At 38.7% G+C, this 17,580-nt stretch overlaps 1 protein-coding gene across 14 annotated transcripts in view; it reads right to left on the reverse strand.

Annotated features, from left to right (window-relative positions):
* Positions 1-17,580, reverse strand: part of ASPH (aspartate beta-hydroxylase) — a 109,879-nt gene that overhangs the window by 4,377 nt on the left and 87,922 nt on the right. For all 14 annotated transcript variants that reach the window (XM_051770950.1, XM_051771002.1, XM_051770967.1 and 11 more), the window contains 3 exons: positions 12,336-12,471; positions 11,386-11,477; positions 6,463-6,596 (listed from right to left, as the gene is read on the reverse strand). In XM_051770950.1, coding sequence (XP_051626910.1) covers positions 6,463-6,596; positions 11,386-11,477; positions 12,336-12,471 — 362 coding nt within the window. The remainder of the gene's footprint in view (positions 1-6,462; positions 6,597-11,385; positions 11,478-12,335; positions 12,472-17,580) is intronic.

Raw genomic sequence — 17,580 nt, forward strand, 5'->3', positions numbered from 1 at the left:
ATATCAGCTCTGAAGATGCTCTTGGACATATGAGAAAGATTCAAACAGCACAGATTGCACAGTCAAGATTTCACTATGTAATACAAAGAGATTGGAGTATCAAAGTTTTAATTGAAATGAACTACAGAAAGATTAGTCTTATGGACCTTCATATTACTGAATGGATCTTTTCCCCTCACTCTGCATAGTTATGCCCACAAACACATTTAGACATTTATGATATATGTTATTTATGTACTTTTAACGAATTGAGTCCATTAAGCAGAGAGTGGGTATAATACTGGTGTAATAATCCACTTTTCTTCTTTTCTAATCAGATACGTTAGTGATGTACAGAGGTGATGGAAGCTGAGGGAATGACTAGTAATATGGTCATATGGTTTGAAAAGAAATTACATTAAATCAATTTGCTTTTTCTAAAAATCAGAACGACAGAATTAGACTCTCATCATGGTTAACATTTCTGGGATGTTAACAGTCTTGTGCCTTAAGTCCATTCAAAGTACTAAGTCTAAAGATTTCTCTTGAGAATAAGGTTGGAATGCCATACAGTACACTGGGTTACCTATACTGTTATAGCTGAACTGGAAGAATGAGATCCCATAACTCAAAGCTCTTCTGCTTGCCAAGTACTGGTTAGGCAGAACAGATCACTAAGCAGATGTAAACACCCTAGGTGAGTGTTTATTACAGCAGCGAAGAGCCATATTTTAACAGTAGTACTTTTCCAAGATCAGTAGCTTTGTTAGGCACAAAATGGGATACGTGCAATTTACTCAAAGTGACTTGGTTTTGAGCACCTCCATTGTTAGAAAAATCAACAAAGAGACTTTGTATAAACTGTTAATTGGTGTAAGAATCAGTACTTCTGTCAATTTTATGAAGTGTGGAATTACAGAATTATTTAGGACGGAAGAAACTTTGGAAGAGCATGTGGTCCAAGCATTGGCTCATAGCAAGACTCACTGCAAAGTTAGATCCAACTTTGAGGTTAGATGGGATATTAAAAGATCCACTAGTGAAGAACCTCAGATATCTGCAACCACAGGCACTCCACCATCTCTTCCTATGTTTCACCAATCTCACTGTGAAAACTTCCTTCTATCAAGATGAAATTTCCTTCACTGTCTCTAAGTGTAGATACCCTTTCCAGAAGATTTATAGTGAGGAGGTTAGAGCTTGTTTCACTTAGGAACCCTTTCCTGCCTAGGAAGAAGCATCTTTCTCAAAGACGGTTGGATATTTTTTTCCTCCCTCATTCCAGAGGAAGCTTTCAAGCTCTCTCTCTGGGAAGAGCAGAGATAAATCCTCACAGATGTTATGGGTCTCTGTGTTTGGGGAGGGGGGGGGGGAAGTAGCGATGATAAAAGCCAAGGAAGAAACGGAGGGGCGTGCCCTTCTCAGGCCCAGCATTCAAACACTGTTAGGAATTTTCCCTTGTAAGTCTAGTGTTCTTGACTTCAGAATAAATTTTTCTGAAATCCTTCCACTGCCTGGCATTTTGGGGGTACCCGTTATCTTCACACTGTCACTTGCATCCATTACCTCTCATTCTATAACCGCACCTCTCAGAAAAGAGCCTGGCTCTGTCTTCTGCATAGTCACCCATTAGTAGTTGAAGACAGTAACTATGCTCCTCTTTAGCCTTCTTGTTTTGAGACTCCAAACCAGTTTGTTCAGCTTCTCCAGTCTCCTAATCATCTTTTCATCCTCCACTGGAGTCCCTCTAGTTTATCAATGACTTTTTTTGTACTGAAGAGTCCCATACCGGACATAGTACTCCAGAGGTAGTGTCTTGAGTAGAGAGGGGAAAAAATTGCATTCCTCAAACTGCTTCCTACAAACTTTATTATTAATACAGTCCAGTACACAGCTACCCTTCATCAAGCCAAAAGAAGTTTGTAAGTCATGTTCAACTTGGCCCCTAGGACCCTTAAGCCCTTTTCTGCTAAGCTGCTTTTCCATGCAGTCACAAGGTGTAACAAGATGTTGATCTCTTATCAGCTGCAGGGCTTTGTATTTGCCTTTGTTGAACTTAATCAAATTTCAGCTGGCAGGCTTCTCCAGCCAGCTGAGACCTGGATTCATAATTTTGAAGTTTAACACCTGATTATATCCCTTCAGGTGAGACTGGATGAAAAACAGTCAAATTAACAATGGGCAAAGCTTTCCTTCCTAAAGCCACTCTACAATGAACACTCTACATAATCAAGTGTTTTAACAGAATTCCTTAGTAGCTGAAGCAGTTCAAGAGAATGGATGCCCTTAAAGGGAGTTAAGCACTATGGACAGTAACAAAGGTAAAGAAACAAAAGCCTTGCCATCAAAGATGGAAATGCACTGCTTAAGCTCATTCAGCTGTGTCCATTCACAGAGAAAACAACTTCTTTCAAAACCAGGGTGAAAAATAAATTCATCTCCGTAATTTTTAATTTTTAATTCAACAAAAGCAAAAACATCAAAATGTATGGAGTTGTGCTGTAATGTTCTGAAGAGAAATGGAAATTGAAATCGGATAATTTCAATTGAAATGATCATCTAAACATAATTTAAGCAAGAGTAGATAAACCAGAAAGCATAAGATAGTAAAAAAATTCACACTGACTTGCATACAGACGTCAGCCTTGAAGGCCCAGATAACCAACCTTTTGCAGGTTTCAGCTATGTGCATCATGTGGGGGGTTTTTTGCTCTCACATTAGTTATCTGGCAATAAAAATGTTCTATGTCATATAGACCCTGAGTTGCTGCTACTGCAATAAAGTTACATTGGTCTTATTCAAGTCAATGGGACTCAATCACTTGCAGTGCTATAATGTGGTAAAAAAATTCAAGCAGACTTTGGGTTGTCTTTTTGTTTTGCTTTGGTATTTGTTTGTTTGGTTTTTGGTGGTTTTTATTTTTTGGTGGGTTTTTTTTGTTTGTTTTTTCGGGTTTTTTTTGAGGGGGTTGTTTATGGGGTTTTTTTAGGGAAGTTTTTTTGCGGGGGGGTTGGTGGGGGTGTTTTGGGTAGGGGTTGGGGGATTTGGTTTTGCTTTTGTTTGGGGCAATTGAATTTTGGTGTTGTTTTTGTTGTTGAGGCAAATAGTTGGGTTTTCAGTTGGTTTGGGGTTTTTTTGTTTGGGTGGGCTTTTTACTGTTATTGTTTGCTGGGTTTTTGTTTTGTTTTGATTTGTTTGTTGTTTTCTTTTTTCCTGAAATTTTCTTTTTGTTTCTGTTTTTTTAAAGTAAAGTGAGCCTGAAAAAACCTGATCTAAATAGCCTGAATGTGCAGCTCAGTTAAGGACAATAAAAACTCCAGGCACCCAGATGAAGTAGCTTCAGAGGTTAAAACCTAGGATCTTTCATTTGCATCATAATGGGATGGTCTGTTTTGCACAACAAAAGAAAAGTCATAAAGTTGACAGAACTATTAGCCCCTTTTGAAAAGGCTACAAACCCGACCATTAGCATGCAAATAAATACTTTCTAGAGGCCTGATGGTGTGAGAAACACTTCACAGTGGTAACATAGGGACCATACTCTTCTGCTCTGATGCTGAGCTACTTTGGGGTAGTTTCCGTATCACCTTCACAGCTGTTAAAGGTGAGATCTCGGACTGGCTTCCGCATAAGGCTGTAACTCTGCACCTTCACGTCAAAATAAGATTGTGTTGCCTGACAGCGATGTTTGATTATAATAACTAAATATTATTTACCTACCATTTTTGTGCATTGTACCCTAAGTTTTACAGAGCTGGGACTTCAAAATGGCCCAACAACTTAAAATGACCACAGCTGTACTGAACAAGAAACATAGAATCAAGGAATAGTTTAGGTTGAAAGGAAGCTTTAAAGGCCATCTAGTCCCCCTCCATGCAATGAGCAGGGACATCTTCGATTCAGTCAAGTTGCTCAGAGCCCACTCCAGGCTTCAGCTTGAATGTTTCCAGGGATGGAGCATCTACCAGCTCCGTGAGCAACCTGTTCCAGTGTCTCACCATCGTCTCTATAAAAATCTTCTTCCTTATATCTAATCTAAATCGACCCTCTTTTAATTTAAAACCATTACTCCTTGTTCTTTTGCAACCTATCTGATAAAGACTGTCCTCATCTTTCTTATAAGCCCCATTAAATACTGATAGGCTGCAATGAGGTCTCCCTGGAGCCTTCTCTTCTCCAAGCTGAACAGCTCCAGATGTCTCAGCTTTTCCTCATAGCAGAGGTGTTCTATCCCTCCAATCAGCTTCATGACCCTCAACCACAAGGTATACCAACTCCTAACAGCTGCAAAAAAAACTCTTCTACAAGTGAAGGAGTAAAATACAGTACTAGACACTGTTGAGTTGCCTGTCCATCAAAGGATGAGCTGCATGGTAACTTTGCCCTTGAAAACAACCAGGCTGTGTGGCACTGAGGTAATCAAGCACAACACTGTCATTGTTTACTCTCTCATACACTCAGCAGTGGCAGAGAAGATCAGAAAAGGCAGATCTCCTATTTGAAGCCACTACTTTACCACTGCTCTGAACCACCAGGAGGAGAAATTGCTCAAGGTAGGTCTTCTCCTGGTACCATTATTTTTGACAGTAGTTCACCCACCTCTCTTTCATGGGGAAGGGATGTATAAAAACCCTTTCAGTGACAGCAGTAGACACACTTTGAACGCTTCTAGGAAAAATCTTGTCTTTTATTCTGAATGCATAGCTTTTACCAGAAGCAACTGACATTATCGTGTTCCAGCATAGGCTGTAGTCAACTCTTGAATGTTTCACATTTCAAATGAGTGCATAAGACAGAGCCAGGTCCAGGACCCTGGACGCTGATGTGCTCTGAGCTCTGTCTGCAGCAACAGGCATTCTTCCACTCTTGACTTTGAGGGGGTGTTGCTACCAAGGAGGTAGTTGTCTGTTCTCCACAGGACTGTCCCTTCTGTTCAGGTTAAGACAAAGAAGGGTGCCAGCCTCAGTAATGGATGGTGAGCTGTGGACACCTGCTCTCTTGGAAGCAGACCAAAACCACTACTTTCTTCACACCAGCTACCAGACAGCCACCAAATGGCAATGCTATTCAGTCACCACCAACCTGAATTCACAACAATGTCCTAAAGTGAAAAGACTCCACACCTCCACATTAGTCCTCTAAGCCCGTTAGTTACCTCTCCCTCCAGCCAGCTTATTTTGGATATTGGACTGGAATGATAGAAACAAATGTCCATCACAACCTAGATAAAGGTAGTGTAGATTGTAACACTGACTATGACAAATAATTAAATAAGCTATATGTTGGCAAGAGTGTATAGCAACAACACTTTTGGTTATTAAAAGCTGGATACTTCTAACCTCAAAATTTCTAAAGACTTCTTGTAGTTGTTTTCAAATGTTATGCAAAAAGAATTCTTTGCTATGTACTGTAGTCATGCAGACAAGAGTGGCATTTCATTTTTCAATATCACATTAATCTGTACATTACTACCACAGAAAGAGTTCAAAATTAATGTTTGTTGCACTCAGATGCTACAGACAAGACAAGAATATTTCAAAATATGCATACAGATATTAAACATTATGAGAATTTCACCTAAGTCTCAGCAAATTGAGTCTGTAAACAAAAAGCAATATAGTTAATACTATATTTTCCTGTCTGTGTTTAATAATATAATGCAATTATAAAATTTTCTCATATTTCTCAGAGGAGTGTATGATTGCAAAAGTATCAGCTGTTGCATTTTATTTTGGTTTTTGGACCAAACAAACAGAGATAAAACTGGTCTTCAAGTCAGTATAATTTTTCCCTAAGGGGTAAGAATGCACTTTAAAAAAATCGCCACCTGTGTAACTCACTGGGCCAAACACTTCATAGATGTCTTCATCCTGAAATCAACTGGAATAATTTTAACTGAATTATAACGAATAATACCAGCTTAAAAGGAAGCTTTTGTCAGATATACCAGAGTATTCTGTCACAGTGGTGAAAATGCAGGTCTAGCTTAGTCTTAGCTTCTGTGAAGAGGCAATGATGTCTCCCCAAAATCAAAATAAATAGAGGAACTCTGTTGGCAGTGATAATAGACTGGCATTGTAAAAGTAAACACAGAGACCCCACTGACAAAACTCACTGTTATTTCCATGCCACAGCAGAGAAGAGCAGGTTTGTCTCCAAAGGTTCTCCTGGCATTGTTTGAGAACTGATATTTATATGTTTGTACCAAGCATTAGGGTATAAACCGCCTGTTTAATGAAATATATTACACCTCCTGATAAATAAAACACCCCATTATTTTTTTAAATTACCTGCTGTCCCATCCCTTTTTCAGTCTTGAGGAAAGTGTAAAAAAACCACAATGAGAAACCAACAACAAAAAAACAACAAACAAAAAAACAACAAACACATAAAAATTAAAAAACTCAAACAAACAACAACAAAAAAAATCAAAAAAAAAAACCAAAACAAAAAACCCACAAACCAAAGGCCCCCAACCATACCTGTTCTCTTGGGCACACCGTATTCTGCAGCCTTCTTTAGGTATCACCAAGCCCAAATGCATCCTCAGCCGACAATTTGTGGGCCCTGTGTGGGGCCAGACATGAGTCCCGGGGTGCATGATAGAATATTTGATCTGCAAGAAGAGAAAGGCAGATTTTCAACACATTCCACTTCACAGTCATGCTGCTGGGAGTTCAGGATTTCGTTTTGTCTCATCCTCGATGATAGGTGAAAAGTGTAATGTAACCTTTTGTTAGAATCTCAGCAACAACTGCTCTTTCTCATGCCCTAAAGGCATTCAATACTACAAAAAACACGTCTTATGGGATGTGTGTGCATCCAGGAGCATGTTTGTATGTAATAGTACATAATTGTATTTTACTTAAAATAACCAGTAGTCATATTTCAAGTTGAAAATAATTATCTTCTATCTACAATCAGAAAGACTTACAGACACTTGTCTTTTAGAAGGACGGACAAAAGGAGACACAAGGCTTGTGTTTATCAAACTGGCCAGCCCCTCTCAGATGATGTCAGTGAAGGTCACTGTCAGCCTAAACTGGAGCAACTGTGAGATGGTGGAGTTCAAGATCACGAGATGATGGAGAAACATACAAAGCAGAATTATTATTTGGAGCTTCATGAAAACAGGGATTACTCAGGGATCTCCTGGGAAAAACCCCATGAGAGAAGAGGGGTCTAGGACAGCTGATAAATAGTACCTTGTCCAAACTCAAGAATCCCCATTTGCAGGGAGCATGGCAACCCAGATAAAATTGAAACACAAAAAGGAGTCATACAAGAGATGGAAGCAGGGTCAAGTCACCCAGGAAGACTGTAGAGACACTCTCTGCGCGTGCAGGGAAAGTCAAAGGTCTCCTGCTGCTGAATCTGGAGATGGAATTGAAGGGTAACAAGAAAGATTTCTACAAATACATCAGCAGTAAAAGGAAGTCTAGAGAAAACACGGGCCAGGTACTAAATGTGGTAGAATAATGACAAAAGACATGGAAAAGGCTGAGGCACTACATGCCTTCTTTGCCTCAATCTTTACTCATCTGGCTGAGTTTCAGGAATACAGGCACCTGAGACCAGTGAAATAGTCTGCAGCACACGACTTATCTTCTGTGGAGAAGGATCAGGTTAAGGAACATTTAAACAAACTCAGCAACTGGTCCATGAGTCCTGATGGGATCCACCCATGAGACCTGAGGGAGATGGACAATTTTGTGAATCCATATGCAATCCACACAATCTTTGAAAGACCATTGCTGCCAGTAGAAGTCCCTGAGGACTAGTAGAAAGCAAACATTGTTCTTATCTTCAAGAAGGGCAAGTAGAATGATCTAAAGAACTACCATCTAGTTAGCCTCACCTCGATCCTTGGAATGTGATGGAGCAAATAATCCTGGAAACAATTTTCAAACACATGAAGGAAAAGAATATGCCTGGGAATAGTCAGCATAGGTTTATGAAGGAGATATTGTACTATACCAGCTTTCTATGGTGAGGTGTCTAGCTTGGTGCATATAGTTTATCTCAACTTCAGTAAGACTTTGAACACTGTCTGCCATAAACATCCTCATTGAAAAACTGATGAAATAGGATCTAGGTAAGTTGTCAGTGAAGTGGATTGAAACCTGGCATTTAAGCCAGGCTCAAATAATTGTGATCAGGGGCACAAAGTCCAGCAGGAGGCCATTCATCAGAGGTGTTCCCCAGGGCTCAATACTGGGTCAAGCACTATTTAATAGCTTCACAACGACTCAGAAGATGGGACAGAGTGCATTCCCCTCAGCAAGTTTGCAGATGATAGAAAATTGGATAGGAATGGCTGATACACTATTATTTTTTTTTTTGCTGCCCTTCATAGGGACTTTGGCAGGATGGAGAAAGGAAGAAACAGGAATCTTACAACATTCGACAAAACGAAGTGCAAACTTCTTCACTGGGGAGGCATAACTCCATGCACCAACACAGGCTGGTGGACAACTGCCTGGAAAGCAACTTTCTAGAAAAAGACTGTGGGGTCCTCATAGCAGGGCCCTCATGGTGTCCAGTCTGAACATGAGCCATAAAGGTGCCCTTGCACCAAAGATTCCCAACAGATTCCAGGGGAGCATTATGGAGAGCTCTGGCAGCAGGTTGAGGGAGGTTATCCTTCCCCTCAGAGTTGGTGAGACCTTTGAGTGCTGGATCCAGTTCTGTGCTGTCTAATGTGAGAGAGACATGGACACACTGGAGCAAGTCTAGTGAAGGGGTATAAAGGTGATTTAGGAATTGGAGAATCTAACATACAAGGGGAAGCTGAGGCAGTTGGGACTCCTTGGCCTGGAGAACATAAGATTCAAAGAGGGATCTTATCAATGTATATAAATACCTGATGAGAGGAGTGAAGAAGGCAACGGTATCCAGTGAAAAGCAAAGAGGCAATGGACAGAGATTGAAATACAGGATATGCCATTTAAGCATAAGAAAACACTTTTTTATTGTACACAGGAACAGGTTGTCCAGAGAGGCTGTAGAGTCTCTATCCTCAAAGGCATTCAAAACATGACTCGACACAGTCCTCAGCAATCTGCTCTAGCTCATCATGTTTTGAGCAAGGGGTTGGACTAAATCTCCAGATGTCCCTTTTCTCCTCATCTTTTTTGGTACATTCTACAATTCAACGAACAGGAAGTGTGACTAATGCATGGCAGTGGTGAGAAGCATCTTTTCACCTGAGAAATCTGCACATTTAGTTGGGACAGATGAACTTTGATAAATCTTACAGATTAATGTGTTGCTTGCTCTCCAACTGAAACACAGCCATTATTGGTGTGTGTTTAATGCCACAGTTATTCTTGGTGTCTGAGGTTTCATCTTACCAGCAGTTTCTTCTAACAGAAGTGACAAGCTCCAGTGGCCATGGTGAACACAGATCCTTCAATCCAACCTCTGTTACACTGTGATGTGTTAATTGCCCTGTCAGACCCTAATGCAATGTAAAACACTGGCTATGCAGGATAGTTACTAACATCCAAGATAAACAATTTTTAAATGCTAACATACCAGCACTGCAGATTGATTACTGTCACGTACATTATCTGCCCAAGCAAATCAGTCTGAATGTGTCTGTGAATTATATCTATGTGCTGTACTCAAGTGCTATAGATGAACAGTTCTAAACTACCATGGTTGTAATGTAAAACTCTGAAGAGTTAAGAAACGCCCAGAATTAAACCTACCTCTGATACTTTTAGAGTACTGCTATTTTTAAGAAGAATTACATAATTTTAAATAATATGATCACTTGCTATTGTTCCACACAGTCTCTCAGCAGCACTGAGCAAGTCGTTGATTATTTTACATTTCTTTTAGCTTTGTCACTACATGAGGTGTCCAGAGCATCCAAATGATCTACCTACGACAGAATTCCTTATTTCCTCATTGTGTCTTTTCTCATTGCTTCCCAGTGTTTCAGTATGTGAATAGAGATGAGCTGATATTTAAAATTTAACTTGCCAGTAAAATCTGAGTCATGGCTAGTATAAGACTAAAATTGGCCTAGGCATCCCCTAATTTTGGATGTAAGCCTTCAGATTTATAGAGCATCACTTTTCAGATTATTTTACATTTATATGTTCAAAACACATGACTACAGAAATAGCTGCAAATGTACACTGTTTCTGCAAACCACATCCTAGTGATAACATGTAGGGCACCAAAAATGATTAACAAAATAGTAAGCTCTCAAAGAGAATTTGCTCTCTGGGACAGATCCATTTTGGCTACAGATGCCACAGAGAGAAGTTTTCTTGTTGTTAGCCACACTGACAATGATGACTTCATTCATCAGTTATATTCACTGCAATCAGCCTTTGCTGATAAATCAGTGAAACAATAACCTTGTTCATTCCCACAACAGTGGCCATCCAGTGTAGTTCAGCACATTAAAAGTAGGAGTCTGGTGAAAAAGATGAACACATACTCTCAAGGCTCTGAATTAGGATTATGCTAGCACTGTGTTTTCCAGCTTTTGCATCCTTAATTTTGGCATGTGAAGGTTATTCTCATAGTCATTATGGATAAAATATAATAACTTGGTTGTAACAAATGTGGATAGAGCCTTTCCCAAATCTTTGTTCACGAAGCCTAGCCATGATGATAATAACTTGGAAAAAAAATGAAAAATTCTGTCCTATAGAATCTCATGATAGCTGTGTTGGGCCATTCATTCACCTGCATGTGTATTGATCCATGCCATACAAATCTACTGCATGATTTAACGAGGTTAACTTATAGCCGAATAGTCAGTGTTGGCACTTGAAACAAACTTTGCTGGCACCCACAGCCACAGCTCATGGATGTAAAATTTCTTTCCTTTACCTTTAGGAAAGATGCATGTGACAGTAGTACTGCTATTTGACTTCCACAAGGTGACTCTTTCTGTCTAATGCAGCCAGGCTTGGGTAAACAGGTGAAGTTTGTCACAGTTAGAATCTGGATCACTGAATTAGTCATGTAAAGTTAGGTTCAGATCAGAAAAAAAAATTCAGGTTAGAAAGGACGTAATGCAATCTCCTGCTCAAAGCAGAGTTAAGCTATGAGTCGGATCATGTCACTTCAGGTTGAGGGTTAGTAAGTCATTACTTATTGGTTGACCCATGGAAAATAACTACTTACCTACCAGGAGCTCCCAGGAAACACAAGGTAAAATGGCTCAACTTAAGAGTCTGTAGAAATACTTCAGCTAACATATTTTACCTGGTATTTACTGACAGCTAAAATTTGGCATATTTTTACTGTTAAATTTATCATGTGCTTGAATCGTCATATACCAAAGCTGTGCATCCCTCTATATGTATATCCCTGTACTCCTCAAAATCCCCAGCTCCCAGCATTAAGAATTATCAAATATGAAGAAGTTTGCCAGGTACCTGCCCTCTTCTGCAGCCAGAAGCTTCCGGGAATCTTTCCAATAAAGCACATGTTTTCGGAACACTTTTACAAGCATTCTCATTTTTTCTTCCTAGTTAAAATAATGGATAGAGCATTGGTAAGAGCAATGAATGAACACTTCCCTGTTTTCTGCTTTACAGAAGAGCAACAAAGATGTCAAAGAGCTGACGCTGAAAGACAAGTAAATATTATTATTCCCATTTTACAGATTGTGCAACTGAAGTAGCTGCATGTTGTAATACCACAGTAGCATGCACATTTGCTTTTAAATTATTTGTGAACACCAGGCTATCACTTTAAAAATATTATTCTAAAAGTATAAACATTAATGAGGCTGCATAGAAAAAAAAAGATTAAAAATGCCGCCAATATCATACCATTTCAATACCAGATTACATTTTAAGTTGCTATTAATATTTTATTTTACAGTACTCTTTCATCTGCAGAGTTTTAGAAGAATTTAAGGTCATTCTCATAGTTGGACCTCCCACTGCACAGCTCAGGGGCAGGGCAGCAGGCTTATCAAAGTCATATTCCTTTGCTCATGCAATTTCTGCATGACAGACCTCACATAGCTGGCAAGACAGTATTAAGGATGTGCTTTCTCCCAAGTCCTCATCTTCCCTCAGGCTGATCTGCACTATGCATTACCATGCAAAATGTTGGCAGCCTTGCCAGGACAAGAATACTCTCATGTAACACTTACAGTACTCGAGGGACTCCTAAAAGTGCATGGGGACAACACAAATTAGAATAAAGAACTCCTGTTTATCGTCACAGGGGTCTAGACACTATTTTACTAGTTCCCTTCTTCTGTACATAGCAATGACAAAAACAGTTCTGGAAAAAACTGTGTTGCTACTCCTCATTACACTGTTAGTTTGAGAAAGTGAAATTGGGGTAAGAGAAGAAATAGAACATGTTTTACCTTGTTGCCATAAGGTAAACTGGCTCCAGTCTCCTTTTTCTCGTAGATTCTCATCTTCAGGTAGGAAGAGGCTGCTTTTTTTATCCATCACAGCAAGACCCTCATCCCGAACGAGCTTCCAGTTTTTCTCTAAGGACTGTTGTGAGAGCCATGTTACTGCACTGAGAATTTACTGCATTTGGCTTTAGTAACATTTTTATTTTTCCCTGTCATTATTAACCTTTTTTTAAAAAAAATTAAACCCACTAAAACTAAATGTTCATCATTATTATCAAGTTGCTTTATATTCTATTCCCTTCTGACATGCAAAGGCAGGAAAATCAACTTTCACAGCGTTCTTTGGAGTCAATTACATTGGCATTGTAAAATTTCAACAATCCCCAGCTTCTTTGCAGCCTAGGCCCCACTTTGACTTGCTTTTTGATGAGCCTAAGGGTTCTTTCCCTGATTGTTTTGTATTGCAAGCTAAATGTATTGATCTTCCTAAATGCTGCACATGTGACCTGGAATCATTCCTGCAACTGGAAAACCACTCACATAACCTGGAACTCCAGGAGTTGGCAGAATATTACAGTTCAAAGAGAACAAATGTAAACACACCACTTAAGTGGAAATTTATGATTTAAACCTTCAAAAAGGCTCACAGAGATTCACTTGCACATGCTGATGCTACTGAAAAAATCATATATTACTTGAAATGCCAGGTGATGATTTACGGACACAACCGTTAAGAACATGTAAGCTGCCTTACACTTCATACGTATCAAACACACAAAATAGCAGAATTTCTGTTCTCTGCTGCCTTAGGACATCATACATGTAGAAAATCTTTTATTCTACCAATAATAAGTTGTTTTAATATTATAGCTATATAAATGGAAACCTCACAGTACAACAACGGATCTGGATAAAAGTAACTTCAATTTCCCAGCAGCTTACTTTTCTCACTAAACCTTATTTTGGGTGAACAGTTTTCATTTTTCCTTTGTGGTTTTGAACAAAGCGTTTCTGTAAGACATTTTCAATCCATTTCACACTAAAACAAGCTATGGTATGTTCCCACACTACCTCTTTATATGATGTGTAAAACTGAGTAAAACTCAAAAGTCTGTATAACACAGAGCAGACTAGGTGATATAACTGCCCCCTTTTACTCTTAAAACTCCATACAGTTGTTAGCCTTCCCCATTTAAATTAAACAGTTGCATTTTCCACTTGAGTTTTTTTTACTTAAAAGACAAGTTGACCTGACAAAATAGGTCATACACTGATCACTCAGAAAAGGCTCAACAAAGTAAGCCACGCCGAGAACATGCTGTCTAATATACCTACTTTCTCCCACTAGAACAATTTTAGGTAGGCTAAGACCTATGAAAGTATGGATGTAATTTCTGTTATTACAGTAATCTTTTCTTAGTAACAAATTGTTTTCTCTCCCACCCCTCAGAAGAGGGAGAGCAGCCCTTATTTTTCCCAGTGCATTCACCTTATTTGCCCTTATTGATGGTTCCTATAAGATTCATTTAACAGTTAACATTAAATAAAAATGCAGGTGTCAGGATTTTTTTTGAATATCTTTGGAAAACTGACTTTTTCAAAATGCAGGGCACAAAACAGACTGAAAATTTCCACCTAATCAGAGATGAATATGGCAATCAGAGATAAATATTGCTGCTACCGATTCAGCATTATGGTATATACAAAAGGAAATACCAGCTTGAGTACCTGGTTTTGCACTGGCTGGAGAAGAGAAAGAAAAAACTAACTTACATCCACACCAGCCTGAAATTAAAGTGATATGGATAACAAAACTGGAAAACTTTTCAAGATATTACAAGAGCTTCTGCGTTTCTTCAACCTCCTCCTACTCACTCAGTAAAGGAAAAAAGGTAAGAAGGAGCATTCACCCAATGCAGACAAGATGATGCATGAAGAACACTGGTGGTCCAAGGACTTGCATTGTCACTTCTATTCTCTCACAAGTACCACAGGCTGAATGTTAACCTGTAAAGGTGTTTGTCCTTGTATTTAAAGGCTCCTTCCCTGGCATTTTGGATATAAAGTTATTTGGATGTATATCACTGATTTTGAACTAACTCCTCAATGGTTTTAGACAGAAATTGCTCTGAAATCAATAGGGTTTCTGTACTCCTGAAAACCTGGACCCCATCTGTAAAACACACTGATAGTGCTTTATAATGAGCAACAGGTAGCTCCTAGGTAGAAATGAAGTAGGGAGTTCAAACACAGCTCAGCCTTGATCCCCCTGATTTTACAAACTCTTAGGTATACCTTGAATGGTAAGAACACAAAACACCATTAAAACATAATGACTAAGTCCAGGACTTGGACTTACAGCTCTTGATCCAATAGTTGGTACCTACAGAAAAAAGCTAAACATGCTCACACATTCATATGTATGAATTCAAGCTCCAGATTAGAGCAAAGAATTCATATTATCTTTGATGCAATATCCTGATTCCAAGTGAAGAATCAGGAGTCAACCAGCTTTGGGAGCATATGTACTCAATTGCTAGCAGCTGATTCCCATAAACCTCCATATGGCTTTTTAAATACATCTCCTAACAATAGAAGTTTACAGTTGCTGTACATCTGGCAATAGTGTAGATTTTATTTAAATAGGGATTTCTCAATATTGGTTTATTTTTATGTGAGACTATTTTATTGAAAGAATCCTTAACTCTGTACTGTCAAACCCTTTCAATGCATGATCATAAATGAAACAGGGAGAGATTAAGAGGTTGCTACCCCTCACATGAGGTGTAACTACTGACTACACATCCATTTTAATCCACTGAACTATAAAATAAAATCATGGTGAAGAGCTTAATGTACTTCACTTTGTTACTAAAAGAGAATAGGAAAGCATTCACAAACAGTTATCACACGTCCACTGGGTAACACTGATGACCTCCAAGCAAGGGGCAGTGTTTTAAATCTTTCAAAGTAGATTCCTTGCACCCATTCACTCACAGTGCTTAAACATCAGCATGAATGCATCATCTTTGCCCTTTTCAACACAAGGCTTCCCTTAAAGAATCCAACCACACTCTGAATGCACATTTCAATTTAATTTCTCCCTTAACTATGGATCTTTAGCTATTATTAGCTAAACCGTTAAGGCCTACCTGTCAATCTATGGAAAATGATACAGATATGTGCTGTTGCCAGTACTTTCATTCTCTTTTTGTATATTTTCTGCTGTACTTTAATTAATAAAATCTAAGACATCAGAAAAAAACAACAATACAAGATCTACTTTAATCAATCAGCTATCCACTGCAGTAAATTACTGTCAAGGCATCCTTTGGGTCCTTTCCAAAAGTCAAAGGACACAACATGCAGAAAGGACAAAGTTACTTTAAGTCATTACCTATGTATTAATGTCAGACCAGTGAAAAGTCTCTAGGAACTAACAACAAGGTATCTCCTTTATTATTTTTTAAACAAGCGCCAGCATAGAATAATGCTAAAACTGAGGTTCTACAAAAGGCACCAGAGAAAGATGGAATGACTCAGTAAGGTTGGTGGAGAAAAACTAATTGTCCCAAGGGAAAATGACAAGTTTTCAAAGGTAAAAGTAAGGTTTACTTTTAGCTGAGACTAAAAGAGAAAGTTACTTTCTTGAATCTCCAGATCCAAATGCCTGAAATACTACAGATGAGAAACATTAGCAGAACATTTCTACGTAAATCACTTGCCACACACTTCCTAATATAAAGGTTTACATTTTCTGCTTCCTGAGAAATCAGGTGCCTCTTCCTATTCTTTAAAGGAAATTACAAAAACATTAGGTCTCAATGAACTGCAGCTAGAGAGATGCAAAGATCCACTTCCCTTCAGCACAGTTCCACTAATCAAGATTTAGCACATCCTGATAAGTGTTACTGAGATATTCTAAGTCTTCCTTCCTCTTCCCCCGCAAAAGAAACCCAACCCAAAACTCTCTGGAGCCACCCAGGCAACTAGGTCATAGTAAACTAAATAGAGCGTGAGACTGACTTCTTTGAGTCCCAAGAAACTATATGACCCTTTATATCAAGCCAGGTCTGTGCTAGGAGATGCTACTGACCACAGCTGAGCCGGTTAATGGAAGGAACCAAATTGCTGCCAGAGAGTTCAACTTTAGCACTATCTCAGCCATGAATAAATCCTCAGTTAGCATTATTAAGCTACCAAGATATTGAAAATAGTTCATCACATTTAACATCGAGCAGTGAAACACATGGAAAGAGGCTCAGGACCTCCAGTGCTTTGTACAGCAGCTTTCCATACTGAATTCTATGATTAGGGTTTGGAAGCATTTCCCACATTTCCCACATAGACCTAAGAGGAATGTAATGAGATGAAGCAGTAGGAAATAACTGTTGATTGGTTTTTGCTCTGTGAAAAGGGGAAATAATGTGTTGGGGGTTTTTTAACTAGATTGTGTACATAATTTGGACTCTTTCAGAAATCAATATACCCAACATTATCAACAATTTTTTGCCACTTTCTGGAGAATACTACTTCTATTTTTCCTTGCAGCATTTTATGTTATTAGAATCAAACCTGATTTCTTTCAAAACTTCAAGTACTTTCTGAGTTATGGGAGAAATACAATACAAATATTTGTCCTGATGCATTTAACTTACATTACACGTTCATACTTTAAACTGTGAATGTTATCTTGAAGAATATAAATCTTACTACTCCCAGATTATGATATCTATGTAAGTAAATTCAAAGAAACAATTTAATCCAGATTCAGTGACATATTGTTAATAAAACATATACCACTAAAGGTGGCTAAAACATATACCATTAAATGATTGAAGATATATTACTGGATTCCAGAGAGGTAGCTGTGCTGTGGAGGTCAGGGGTGAATTTATATCCTTGTTGGTCTTCCAAGCAGCTCTTCTAGGAGCCATGCAAGATGCTGAACCAAACCAAGACCTTCATATATGTCCTGATTCAACTGAAAAAAAATCCCTTCAAGGTGGAGCTCTGGCCATTTCACAACAGCAACTGAATTCTTTCACCCTTCAAAGCTGACTCATAACAAGGGTGAAGGGATCGTTATCTTCTGTGGTAATTTGAACAGTTTATATGTAAGAGACTGTTCAGCAACACTGCAGGTAGCTTTAAAACATCAATCTACTAATATGTATTATTTTCTATTTGTTTGACAGAAGCATGATAAGACTTTACCAGTTTCTCTGTATCTTCTACGGCAGGAAGT

The sequence above is a fragment of the Manacus candei genome, unplaced genomic scaffold, assembly GCF_025592945.1.
Source record: "Manacus candei isolate 608988 ecotype Guabito, Panama unplaced genomic scaffold, ASM2559294v1 h1tg000008l, whole genome shotgun sequence".
NCBI classification, from domain to species: domain Eukaryota; kingdom Metazoa; phylum Chordata; class Aves; order Passeriformes; family Pipridae; genus Manacus; species Manacus candei.